The sequence below is a fragment of the Terrapene carolina genome, unplaced genomic scaffold, assembly GCF_002925995.2.
Source record: "Terrapene carolina triunguis isolate 2854851 unplaced genomic scaffold, T_m_triunguis-2.0 Scaffold236, whole genome shotgun sequence".
In the NCBI taxonomy this organism is placed as follows: domain Eukaryota; kingdom Metazoa; phylum Chordata; order Testudines; family Emydidae; genus Terrapene; species Terrapene triunguis.
Genome location: NW_020664587.1, coordinates 12,071,178 through 12,083,190, shown reverse-complemented (window position 1 = coordinate 12,083,190; position 12,013 = coordinate 12,071,178). Strand labels below are relative to the sequence as shown.

Genomic DNA, 12,013 nt, shown 5'->3' with positions numbered 1-12,013 from the left:
CCCAATGCTGGCTTTAAAGAGATGTGCTCTCATCTTCCCCATGGAGAAGCTTCTCATTGTTCTATCCCTGTCGGCACTTACCCACTGGGCAGAGCTATTGCTGAGATTTGGGGCTGATGCTAGCTCTGTCAGGTTGCATTTTCTGCCTAGTCACCTTTGGGCCCTGGAAGCGTGAAGGCATTAAATCGTTCTGGCCTGCTCCTTCTCTCACTGAAGTCAGCAGCGAAACTCCCAGGGACATGACTGGGAGCAGCCTCAGGCCCTGAGCAGATTTGTGTGCATCGCTATAACTGCTTTCCCTGCCATGAGATGTAACTAAGAGCTGGGTGGGGCATGAGGTGGAGATGGAGAGGGGAGTCCTTCAAACTAGCCCTTCTCCAGTCTCCCGAACCACTGAATCCCCTAAGGGCATTTCGCTGATGGATCAATTCCCCCGCTCAGCCCCTTTGCTGTGAAGACCATGAGTTGCTTTGCACGGTCACCCCTATTCCTGGGGGTAATCACCCTGGTTGATGCTAACTTGTCTACTCCCCTGTCAGTGTGTAGTTCTTCTCTGTCCCCAGGATTATACATTTGGGGCATGTCCTAAATCCAAACCCATGGAAATGGGTTAAGGTGAAGGAAGAGGCTGATTCCGTGTCAGAGCTCTGCAAGAGCCTTGTGAGAGCTGCAGGCAGCGCGGGCTGCACCATTATAAATCCAGAGTTTGCCCTTTCTTCCCTGCTCCTAAGGCCCAAAGCAGGTGGGTTAGAGCTGAGGGGGACCCAGCACATGTGGAGAGGAGGGGGGCCATATGGTGAGGATACCTGCTGGGAGATTGCAAATCCAATAACAACTTCATCCTCCAGAACATCCCAGGTCACAACAGCCGAGTTGGCCTTCAGATGTTTGACTGTGACATTGACTGGGGCGGACGGGCTGTCTGCAAGGAGACAAAACACAAGCTTTACTATGGCAAAGTCACTGATGCAGGCAGGAGACAGGGAAGGAGCTAGAGAGAGAGGAGCAGTCGATTCCTGTAGGGCATCAGACATGGTTTTCTGCAATAAGAGGAAACAGGATTTAACCCAGGTCAGCCACTGCCCCTCAGCTAGGGGAGTTTGGGGGCTGCAGATGCCCTTCACCTGTGTAGTGGCTCCAGGTGTGTGGAACTTTGAGACATAGACACACCATGTTTTTGGTGGCCATTAAATTCTCCAGCCCCCTTGGATGATTTAGAGTGGCATTAAACCTGCATGTAAAATATTTAACCCTTTAGACACTGCATCCCAAACTCATGCTGATAAAGCTTTTACGCCACACAACGCCATCACATGCTCTTCATCTAGCTAGTCTATCACACGCACCCCTGCTTTCTCCGTTAGAGCTTGCCCGGACTGCAGTGAGAGTGAAAAGCAAACACCACCCTGCCTGGGTACTCAGCATGTCGCCGAGGGTGGTGGAAGTACGGAAGTGCTGGTGCCCTAGTTAACGCCCTTGGGGATTTGAAACCCACATGCAGTGAAGAGGGGGGTGTTTCTTTTATTTTTATTTCCCTGCTGCTTTGAAATGCTGATGCTTTACAAGCCCCCTGGTGGTGCCACAAGGCCAGGGTGGGCAGAAGATAGGTCTCCTGTGATTTATTTATTTTAAATGGCCACATTTGTGAGGCTGATGAGCAGACAGCTGACAGGCTGACTGATCAGAGCTCTTCAAAGTGAGGGACTGGCTGAACTTCCAACCAACCCTTCTGGCTTCGAACGAACACGAAAGCAATGACCCTGTGCCCCCTTCCAACCAACACTCTCAGTCAAGCCTGGGAGCTTCCATTGCCAGCGGGTGTGATCATGCTTCAAAAGCTCCAGGAATCAGTAACGAGGCAATTAGGAATGGGAGGGTTCTAGACAAGGCATCGGGCCTGGATGGGTTCCAGACCACAGTCCTTCAGGAAGCAAAAAAGGGCAATAAGAAAGTCCCTGGCCCAGATTGTTGGAATCTCACAAAAGGCTGGGCAGGGGCTTGAAATGGAGCAGTAACTAATGGTCGGTGGCTCAAAGAGTTTGCAGAGGGAAGATCCTTTATTCGATCAGGTCAGCATCAATCAGAAATTGTTGCCATCTGTTCCGTGGCCCAGGTGAAACGCATTTGTGATCCCAGCAGCCAAAAAAAAAAAAATCCCTTTCATTATGGTCAGTAAATGAGCCCCTGGTTGGCAGCCTCATCAGAGAGGCCAAGGACAGGATGGGCCACTGGCCAGTGCTCCTTTCTCACCCTAGCCCAGTCCCTTCTGGACTTGGCTGAGGCAGCAAGAGAGGACTTTGGTCTCCAGGGATGTCAGTCCAGCACTTTCCACTATTACTTAAACCCCCTTTAAAAACCCAATTGCAAATCAGAGTAGGGTCTTATTTTAGTAAGGGGCAGTTTGCAGAGCTTCACACAGGGAAGGTCCGTGAGTCATGCCTGATGAATGTGCTAGAATGTATTGAGGCTATGACTGAGCTGAGAGGTGGGGGCAAGGGGGGTGCAGCAGACAAAACAGGCTCTGATTGCAGCATGGTAATGGTGCTTTGAGCAGGTGTCTACCCCCTTCTAAGGTACAGCCATGCAGCTAAATCCCTGCCCGTTGTGCTTTCCCAGATGTTGTTGAGAGAGGCTACCACAGCATGGGGTGATTTATACTGCCTGGGATTGGGAAGGTTATTGAAACAAGTGAATTACAGAGAAACAGAGTGTGTGGGTAAAAGAGCATTCAGGATGGGGAGAAGGAATATGTGGGCGGCACCAATACTGGCATCTGAATCCAGCAGGGATATTAATGACCTTGAGGAAAGGATAATATCAAAAATGCCTAAATTTTCTGATGACATAAAATGTGGGGGAGGTGGGAAGAGCCAGCAGATACGGAGAAGGAGAGCAAACACCTTCAACATTAGTAGGTTAAATACGGCTGCGAGACTGACACGTGATAGTGAAGTGCACTGCAAGGTTGCAGCCCAAATGTTTCCACAGAGACAGGAGCCTATAAAGCAGGAGTCACAATACAGACCAGGAGAGAGAGCAGGTGGGGAGGGGGATTAAGGATACTTCACTACCTCCATCTGCACAATAGAAACCCCAAGAGATGGACGGTAAAGGGAGATGCACTAAAATCAAACACAATGGGCTCGAGTCTGTTCTCCCTTTACCCCACTGTAAATCAGGAAGCACGCCTGAAATCAATGGAGTTAATCCAGTGTAAGAGTGATGTGAGAGGAGAATTAGACCCAGCATTTGCAGAAATGTGAAGCGAGGCAAGTAAGTTCTCCACGGACAGAGCTGAGTGAATAATTTGCAATGAAGGTCCTGGAAGATCCAGGATGAGATTGGGATTTCCTTGAATCTATTTGCTGTTTGGATTTATTCCGTGAACTAACTTACTCTCTGGGTCGATCACACTTTCTTTGGAATTCCAGTTGCGTTGTGATTAGATAGATGAGATCCAGTTTCTGGTCTCTGAGTGGCTCTGTGTGAGCATTTTCAGCACGAATGCTTAGGTGGACACATCTAAATGTTGAATTCCCTGATACCGTGCGTGCAGCTCTGAATTTTGCTTTCTGAGAATGCTTATGTCAGTAAAACTCAAACCGTTACCAGAAAGTGACCCCAGAGGCAGAGGGGGTAATGTTCGTCTGAACTCATTTCAACATGCAGGCAGGATATCTGGGGAACACTCTATGCAACAGTCACCCAGCCCTCCCCAGGCACATTAATTCCTGATGCACTAGGGACGGCTGCATCAGCCTTTTAGTCAATAATAGACCATATGTTCCAGGGTTTGTGATTTAGCTATTTAACTTCATTCCAACTCATAGGCCATAACCCCACCGGAGCAAATTCCTCTCTCAAAACTGAAAGAGCATCTGTTTGGCGGAGTTTGAGTTAGCGACATGCATGCACATGAAAAGATGTTCTCCTTTTTGCGCCAGGGGAACTCACGGCCCCATTTGTTTAGTTAAAATAAAATCATGACGGTTTCTCACGGGCAATGGCTGCTGTGAAACAAACCATGATCACTCTTTTGTTTCCTTCCAGCAGGGAGCTTTCACAAGGTGGACCCTCGCCCTGCATCCCCCAGGCGCTGTGTGTCATAGCTATACCTCACACCTGCATATTCTGGGCCCTTTTGGAGAACGCAGGGCATAGCCTTCTCCACGCAGCAAGGAGGCACAAGCAGTGAAGATTACCATGAATATGCTCTTTGCCTCTCGTTAAATGCCCTGCTGATTATTAAGCAGCTTTTTTTCTTTAAAGAGAGAGAAAACATTGATGGCTTTGGACTGATTTGTCGCTGGCCTCTCATCTTACCACCAGCGGCTCCCGGTGTCAGGAGCAGGAGGCCTGTAGGATGGGAAGCTCCCTACCTGCCTGTTAGGTTGCTGTTGCACAGGGGTTGATATCACAGCCCTTGCTGGTGTCAACCAATAATCACCCAGCACATCTATTAGTTGGGGAGTTGGACTAAAAACTACACCATGAACAGTATGTAGAGTACCCTGCCAATCCATACCCAGTGCTAGAGTGGTACCCAAACTACGCCTACTAGCTCATATCTATCTATGGATCTGTACCTAGAGGTACTCCTATGCCTAACCAATATCTGATCTATACCTAATACCCTATATATCATCACTATCGGATCTATATTCAATACCCTATGTACAGTATACCCAATATAGTACCTGACCTATATCTGATTGACTATGCCTACCTCATACCTCCTATCTAGTATATCTGATCTATATTCAATGTCATCTCTATATATTATACAATATGTATATTTAGTGCTAGGTACAGTATACAGTATATAATCTGTACTTAATAGCTTATGGATCTCTAATACTTTAACTGTACCTAATGCCCTATTTATAAATGATACAGTGGAGCTGATACAAGAGACCATCCTTGTTAGCCAGCATCTTGCCTTTCGAGTCTGGCCTAGAGTAGCCTTGGATACAGTGAGTGTAGTTCTGCTCTATCAAACTGATTTTTCTTGGTCCCCTGGATAGTTGCTTAAGAAAGGTACCAGACCCACCCAAAGCCCTGTGCCTGCTGCCCATGTAAGCTGAGAGCCCAATCAAGTATCCACTTCTGGCCTGGCCTCAGCTACAGGTCTCCCAGACACTCTTCTGTCTTCTCTCTGCCCTAAGAGGGGAGATGTCTTTTGCCTACTTCAGCACAAGTTCCTGAAGGAGTTCCCCCTCAGAGTCTGATCCCTTTGTCTTCAGCTTTGATCAGTTTCCATTCCATCTCAACCCATGCACTGCGATGCATCAGCAGCTTTCTGCAGTGTCACCCCCTCCTTAATGCCTGCTAAATTTCCTTGAGCCTAGGGTGACCAGACAGCAAATGTGAAAAATCAGGACAGGGGTGGGGGTGGGGGGTAATAGGAGCCTATATAAGAAAAAGACCCAAAAATCAGGACTGTCTCTATAAAATCGGGACATCTGGTCACCCTACTTGAGCCCTGGCTGCTAAAGTCTTAGAGTGGGGTTTCCAACAGCTCCCAAGTGACTTAGAAGCACAAGTCTCACTGTAAGGCAGTGGTACCTGCGTTCCTAAGCGGCTTTTGAAAATCCGACCTTCCACTAGCTTCCTTGCAAGGGAGACACCAGGCACTTTTTGACCAAAGATCAGATGTGGTATGTTGGACTCTTTAGATGCTGGGTAAGAAATGTACAAAATAAGAATTGCGCTCTAGCCAGAAGACACAGGGGTTCATTTCTTAAAGCTCACACTTGCTTTCTGTAATGGGAGTTTTTGGAATAGGGATGTCTGCTTTTGGGAATTCCTAGCCTTCCTACAAGAGTCACAAAAGCGGTGTGAATTCCCAAGAGTTCACACACTGTGCAGTACTAGCCTCTCTAAGGGAAGGCAGGTTCAAACTGTTTACCGGCTCCTATGGGATCCACCCGGAGAAGGGAATAGGCCCCAACACAGTTAAACAGAAATAAACTAATCAGTCCCTTACTGTCCCTTGGATAGTATGTAGGTATTTCATTCCCATTGCACAGATGGACAAACTGAGGCAGACATTAAATGAGGTGCCCAAGGACACAAAGAGAGTCAGTGTTAGGGGCTCACTTTGCTCAGGAATTCCTGGCTCCTCTGCTTGAACCACAACTCTTGCTGTTGCGGATCTTTCTTTGGAAGCCACTCTCAGTTAGCAATGCCCTCTGTTTAGCAGTGAGCCTTTACTGTGCAGTTGAGAGTACAAGCGAATTTCGTGTCCCCTTGCCATGCAAGCTGCAGGAAGAAGTAATTACACAATGGAAGTGAGGATCTGTGGTACTATCACATCCTTTGAGGTCACTTCCACTGGCTGAGTCATCTGTTCAGAAGGTGGATACAGTATTGGCGCCCCTTTCTAAGTTTAGTCTCCCCTGGTTTGGGGTGCAAAGGTGAGAAACCTCCCAAGCAATCTGTTTGCTTTGATCTCAGCTCCTTCAGAAGCTGCAACCAGGTCTGTGACTGTACGTGAAAGCAGATGGAGTAGAGTGAACTCTCTTCCCACTCTAACATGGCTTGCACTGGGACCACGGGTAATTTCTGAATTGCTTCGTTCCTATTCTGCAGGCAGCTCCTTTACTGCTGTGAAAGATTTAGGCCTCCAGCAAGAGGGCCAGGAACCTAAGCCACAGCCAAGGCTCTGAAATGGATCAGTCTTTCCCATCACTACCTGGTCCCTTCATTGCATCCTTGAGCCCAAGCAGGACCTACCAGCTGCATGTCCTTTCCTAGGGGAAGCGGTAAATGTCAGGATTAAATCACCCTGGCTTTTTGTTCCCTGTGCCATGACCTTTACAGCAGAAGCAAGTGGCATAAGAACATGACCTGCAGGGGAAGGAGCTGTTGTTAAATCTTCTGAACAATGTTCTCTCCAAGGCACTGAAGCACATCCCCTCTCCCTTCGAGGGCTGTGGGGGTCCTTTCTCTCCAAAGCAGAGAGATGTGTGTGAAAGGAATTGCTTTAGTTCCATCTCAGAGCCCTTTCTTTGCTCTCACAGTGGGATTTTCTTCAGCAGGTATAATTGCTTGTCAACTTTATGGGGTATTTAGCAAGGGCTGAAGCAGTCTTCAGCTTTCTCGAGTGTTTTAATGACGGAAGCCTGCAGGGGAGTGGGAGGGAGCATGGACCCGTTCACCACAGCCATTCAGGCTCTGAGTCACGTGAGAGAAATGAAATCAGACAGTTTCAAAGAACAAAAAGCCCAACTGGTGATTCTTTAGTGCTAGAAAGGAGTCAGTTATTTCCTGCAAACCACCCACCCCCTTACAAAATGCTACAATCATGGTCCAAACTCCACCGCCTCCACTCACCGACTCCATGGGGAGCTGTGAGTACATGTGAAGGCATTGGACCAGATTCTCAGTTAGGACTAGGTCATTTTGCGCCATTCAGGCAGCACAAAGGAGCTGGATTCTGGCCATAACTGGCCAGATGAGAATTGCGCTGGTGGGAGGAGCTGGCGGAGCTGATCTTCAGCTGGTGTATAAGTTAGCTTCTTACCTGCATTAACTCACCGCAGGGCTGCCATACACCACTCCCTGTCCCTGATGCCCCCCAATCTCCTGAACTGAGTGGCTCTCCGTCGCAGGAGACTCTCTTCCCCAGCATCTGGCTTGCAGAGTGCAATCAAGCAGATCCTTCTTTGAAGTGAGCATTGATAATGACTGAAGGATTGGGCCCTAGCCTAATGTTTCAGATCGTTGTGCTCCAGTATTTGTTTAACCTGATTAAATCCTAGAGACGGGAAGAAATGGGGATGGTCTGGGTTTTAGTTTTGCAATCCGAGGGCCAGATCCGGGGGCCAGTTTAATCCAGAGCCCACATACTCAGCATGTTTCGGGTTAAAAGTTCTGGTTTATGGCCCCTCTCTGTCTGCGGCTATGTATCATGAGAGAAATGTTCTTAGCAAGCTGGAGAGTGTAATAAACGACTTGCTCTTTTACATTTAGAGACCAGGGGACAAATAATCACATGAGAGCCAAGCCACTGATACAGAACAAGCTGATTATAGTGGTAGAATTACCAGCCCTTACTGATACACAAGCGACTCCACTGCCCTTTAATATTTACATGGTTGGAAAGGAGCAGCATGTCTCTAATTAACTCCATATCTCACTTTTTTAATAACATACACAAGGTCAGTTTCCTCCACATATTTTAGCAGTTGGATGCCAGCCCCGGATTCACTAGACTCCAACCTGCAGCAACTCCTCTTTGATTAGGTTAGGCCTCAGCTGGAGGACTGTGTCCAATTTTGGTCACCAATGTATAGAAAGGATGCAGAGAAACTGGAAAGGATCCAGAGGTGAGCGACAAAGATGATCAGCGGGATGGAACACAAGCCATATGAGCAAAGGCTGAAGGAACTGGGTATGTTTAGTTTGGAAAAGAGGAGATTAAGGGGGGACATGACATGACAAATACTTGAATGGCTGCCATAAAAAAGATGGAGAAAAGTTGTTCTCTCTTGCAACAGAGGGCAGGACAAGAGGCAGTGGGTTCAAACAACAGAATAGCACAGGAGTGGGCAACCTACGGCCCACAAACCGCGTCTGGCCCGTCAGACCTTTTAATCCGGCCCTCGAGCTGCTGCCGGGGAATGGGGTCAGAGGCTTGCCCCGCTCCACCCGCCCAGCACTCCCCAGCCCCCAACTCACGGTTCCTTGATGAGCACCATCTTCCCGCATGCAGAGCCACACTGTGCAGGCGCAACCGGCACCGCTTACCCATACTTCACCGCGCTATTTCCGGGATCAGAACCCCACCCCTACGCAGCAGTGCTCCCAATCCCTGAAGCGCCAGCCTCCTTGCGCCAACCTCCACCCAATGATCAAGGCCAGCAGCATCGCAGGATACAGCCCCTAATCGGAACCGCGAGCTCCTTCATCGACCAATTCCTGAGGCACCGCTCCTCCGAGAGACTCGCCTCATTCCTCATCAGCCTGTCATCGCAGCCCGGACCCTCCCAGTCTCCTACGGCCCCCTCCCTCAAGACTCTTAACCGCCCTGGGCCGCACCCGTCCCAGCTAGGGTGCCTCCGCCCTTGGCGCTGACTGGTAGGGCTGCCTTGGTGTCACTGCTGGTAGGGCCCCTAGGAGTCCCCGGTACTGCCCCTGTAGAGCCCCACCCCTCATGCCACACCCCATGAGTCCCCCTCCCCCCACCTCGGTAATTTCGTGAGCATTCATGGCCTGCCATACAATTTCCATACCCAGATGTGGCCCTCGGGCCAAAAAGTTTGCCCACCCCGGCACAGCAGATTTAGATTAAATCTCAGGAAAAGCTTCCTAACTGTAAGAACAATAGGACAGTGGACCAGATGCCTCGGGAGGTGGTGGAAGCTCCTTCACTGGAGGTTTTCAAAAGGAGGCTGGAGCCATCTGTCTTGGAGGGTTTAGACACAACAAATCCTGCATCTTGTCAGGGGGTGGGACTAGATGACCCAACCCTTACTGTCCCTTCTAACTCTATGATTTCCTTCTGTTTGGGGTGGATGCAGGTTATTGGCTCTCCTTTTCCTTTTTAGTAGTAGAGTCATAGAATATCAGGGTTGGAAGGGACCTCAGGAGGTCATCTAGTCCAACCTCCTGCTCAAAGCAGGACCAATCCCCAGACAGATTTGTACCAGCCACGTTAACCATTTTCATATTCAATTGGGTGTTTTCTTCCAATTAAATGATTCAAACTCTCCGTTCCAGAAGGACAGTGCTATTTGGCAAAAGAGGTAAATTTGCACAGTCTACATCTGTGCTAGTCCAAAGCACATGCAGTGGTTTATGGGATCAGAATGGTCTCCTCTCTAACCCAGGGGAAAAAACCCTCCACCCATTCTTATTCCTTGCCCAGAGAAACCATTGTCCTTCCTGTGTAAACTCCCTGACCAGCTGCCACTGCAGAGGAAACTCAGTATCCAGGAGATTTATCAGCTGAAAACAAGAGCATTTGACAGGCAGGGAGCGTTGCCTAATACAGTACAAATACAGTTACCCGATAGAATACAAGTCCATGAGGAAAAGGATCTGGATTCTATTCTAGCTCTGCCTCTGAAGCATGGTGTCCTTGGGCCAACCACGTGGGGCTAGAGTTTCACATGCTCAGCACCCAGGTTTGGCTCCAGATTTTCAGAAGAGATCTGCTCCCCCCTAGGCACCTGACTAAAGACCAGATTTTTAGATGTGCAGAGCTCCCAGCAGCCCACATTGTGCCATTTATGGCCAGGTTTTTCCAACGAGAGCAGCACCCAATATGCTGAGCTCTTCTGAAAATCTGTCCCCAGCTGTGGGGATGCTGAGCCCTGCGGAACATTCTGACTGTGAACTTCTGTGGGCTTCTGTTTCCCCATCTGTAAAATGGGGATAATACACCTGCCTCCCAAGGGGGTTGTGCCAAAAGATTATTTGAAATCCACTATAGAAGGGCAAAGACTTACGTGACAAACATGAAAGCTTGTGCTCTAATGTAGTGTTTGGCTACTGTTACTACTGTTGCGTCTTTCACATACTTTTTTGCCCCCATAAGAGCTAGTTAGGTTGGTTTGTTTGTTTTTTAATATACCTGTGATATCTTAGCACTTAAGATACAAATCACCTGGCGAGCATAGCAAACGCTCTGTGCTGCTACTGCACAACAAAGAATGGAAGTACTACAAGGCTGAGATGTTCAAAGATACCTAGGGGATTTGGATCCCCGGTCCCATTCATTTGAATGGGAAATGAGCATCCTGATTCCTTAGGCAGCTTTGAAAAGCTCAGCCTCAGGGTTCAAGTTGTCAGTTTGTGGTATATTCTCTCAAAGCATCTGCATAATTCCCAAGAAAGAACCCATCCTGCAGTCCTTGCGCACCTAACTTGACTTTGGTAGTAGCTCCGAGTGAGCAAGCAATGCAGAATTGCCCTAAAATGGACACCACATGCAGTACTTATACAGATGGGTTTGTCCAGCAACTAGCACAATGGTGCCCTGGCCCATAACTGGGGCTCCTAAGTTACTATTGCTACTGCAATACAAATAATAAATAACAAACAAACAAATAAATAAATAATAGTAATTCCCGGATCACTGTAAGTGAACTAACCTAATCAACTAACATTTACAGCTAAACTGGACAAGGCACTAAATTTGTAGGGAACATTGCTGCCCTGATCCTCAAAGCTGTGGACTGGGGCGGGGGGGGGGGGGGGGGCGGTCATAGGATTTCTCTGCCTCTGGCTTCTATTCTTTCAGCTTTGATTTGCTAAGAAGTAGCCAACTGGCATTTTTCAGCACATTTTCATGACGTCACAATTCAGTGTTCCATCACAACAACACTGAGCAGTTATGCAAATGGCACAGTCCGCTTGCCAATCACTTGTACGAACAATAACCAGCCCTGGGAAGTAGGTAAGACTTACAGTTGTGGTTTGACAGATGGAGAAATAAAGACACAGACAGGTTAAATGATTAGCCCAAGACCACACAGGGTATGTCTATACTGCAATTAAAAATGCACTGCTGGTCCATGTGGGCTGACTTGGGCTCACGGGACTTGGACTGTAGGGCTATAAAATTGCAGTGTAGACATTCGGGGTTGAGCTGGAGCCCAAGCTCTGGGACCCTCCCTCCTCGTACCTACACAATGAACGCTTATTCTGCAGCTACTTGATGTCAGGATCTGATGCATGATAGGGATCTTTTCTATATAGATCTGAAACAGGTTTGTTCCTCTATCAGACACTCAGAGCTTCACTAAGCATATAAAATTTGCATGCTTCGGTTCTCAGTAAATTTATTCTTTTAACTGAATTATTCTTGTGTCAGGCATTAATTTGGCTTCTGGGTACTTCATGAAATAAGAGGTTTTTACTTGACAACCAGTAGTAAAAGTACTGGGTCAAATTCAGCACCAAAGTGGGTCCAACTCCATTGAAGGTGCTTATGCAAGCAGTGATACCGTGTGTGTGTGTGTGTGTGTGTGTGTGTGTGTGTGTGTGTGTGTGTGTGTGTGTGTGT

At 48.1% G+C, this 12,013-nt stretch overlaps 1 protein-coding gene across 2 annotated transcripts in view; it reads right to left on the bottom strand.

The window, feature by feature from the left end:
* The window catches only part of FNDC5 (fibronectin type III domain containing 5), a 39,151-nt gene that overhangs the window by 12,455 nt on the left and 14,683 nt on the right, over positions 1–12,013 (bottom strand). For both annotated transcript variants that reach the window (XM_024202510.1, XM_024202512.1), the window contains exon 3: positions 807–922. In XM_024202510.1, the coding sequence (XP_024058278.1) occupies positions 807–922 (116 nt within the window). The remainder of the gene's footprint in view (positions 1–806; positions 923–12,013) is intronic.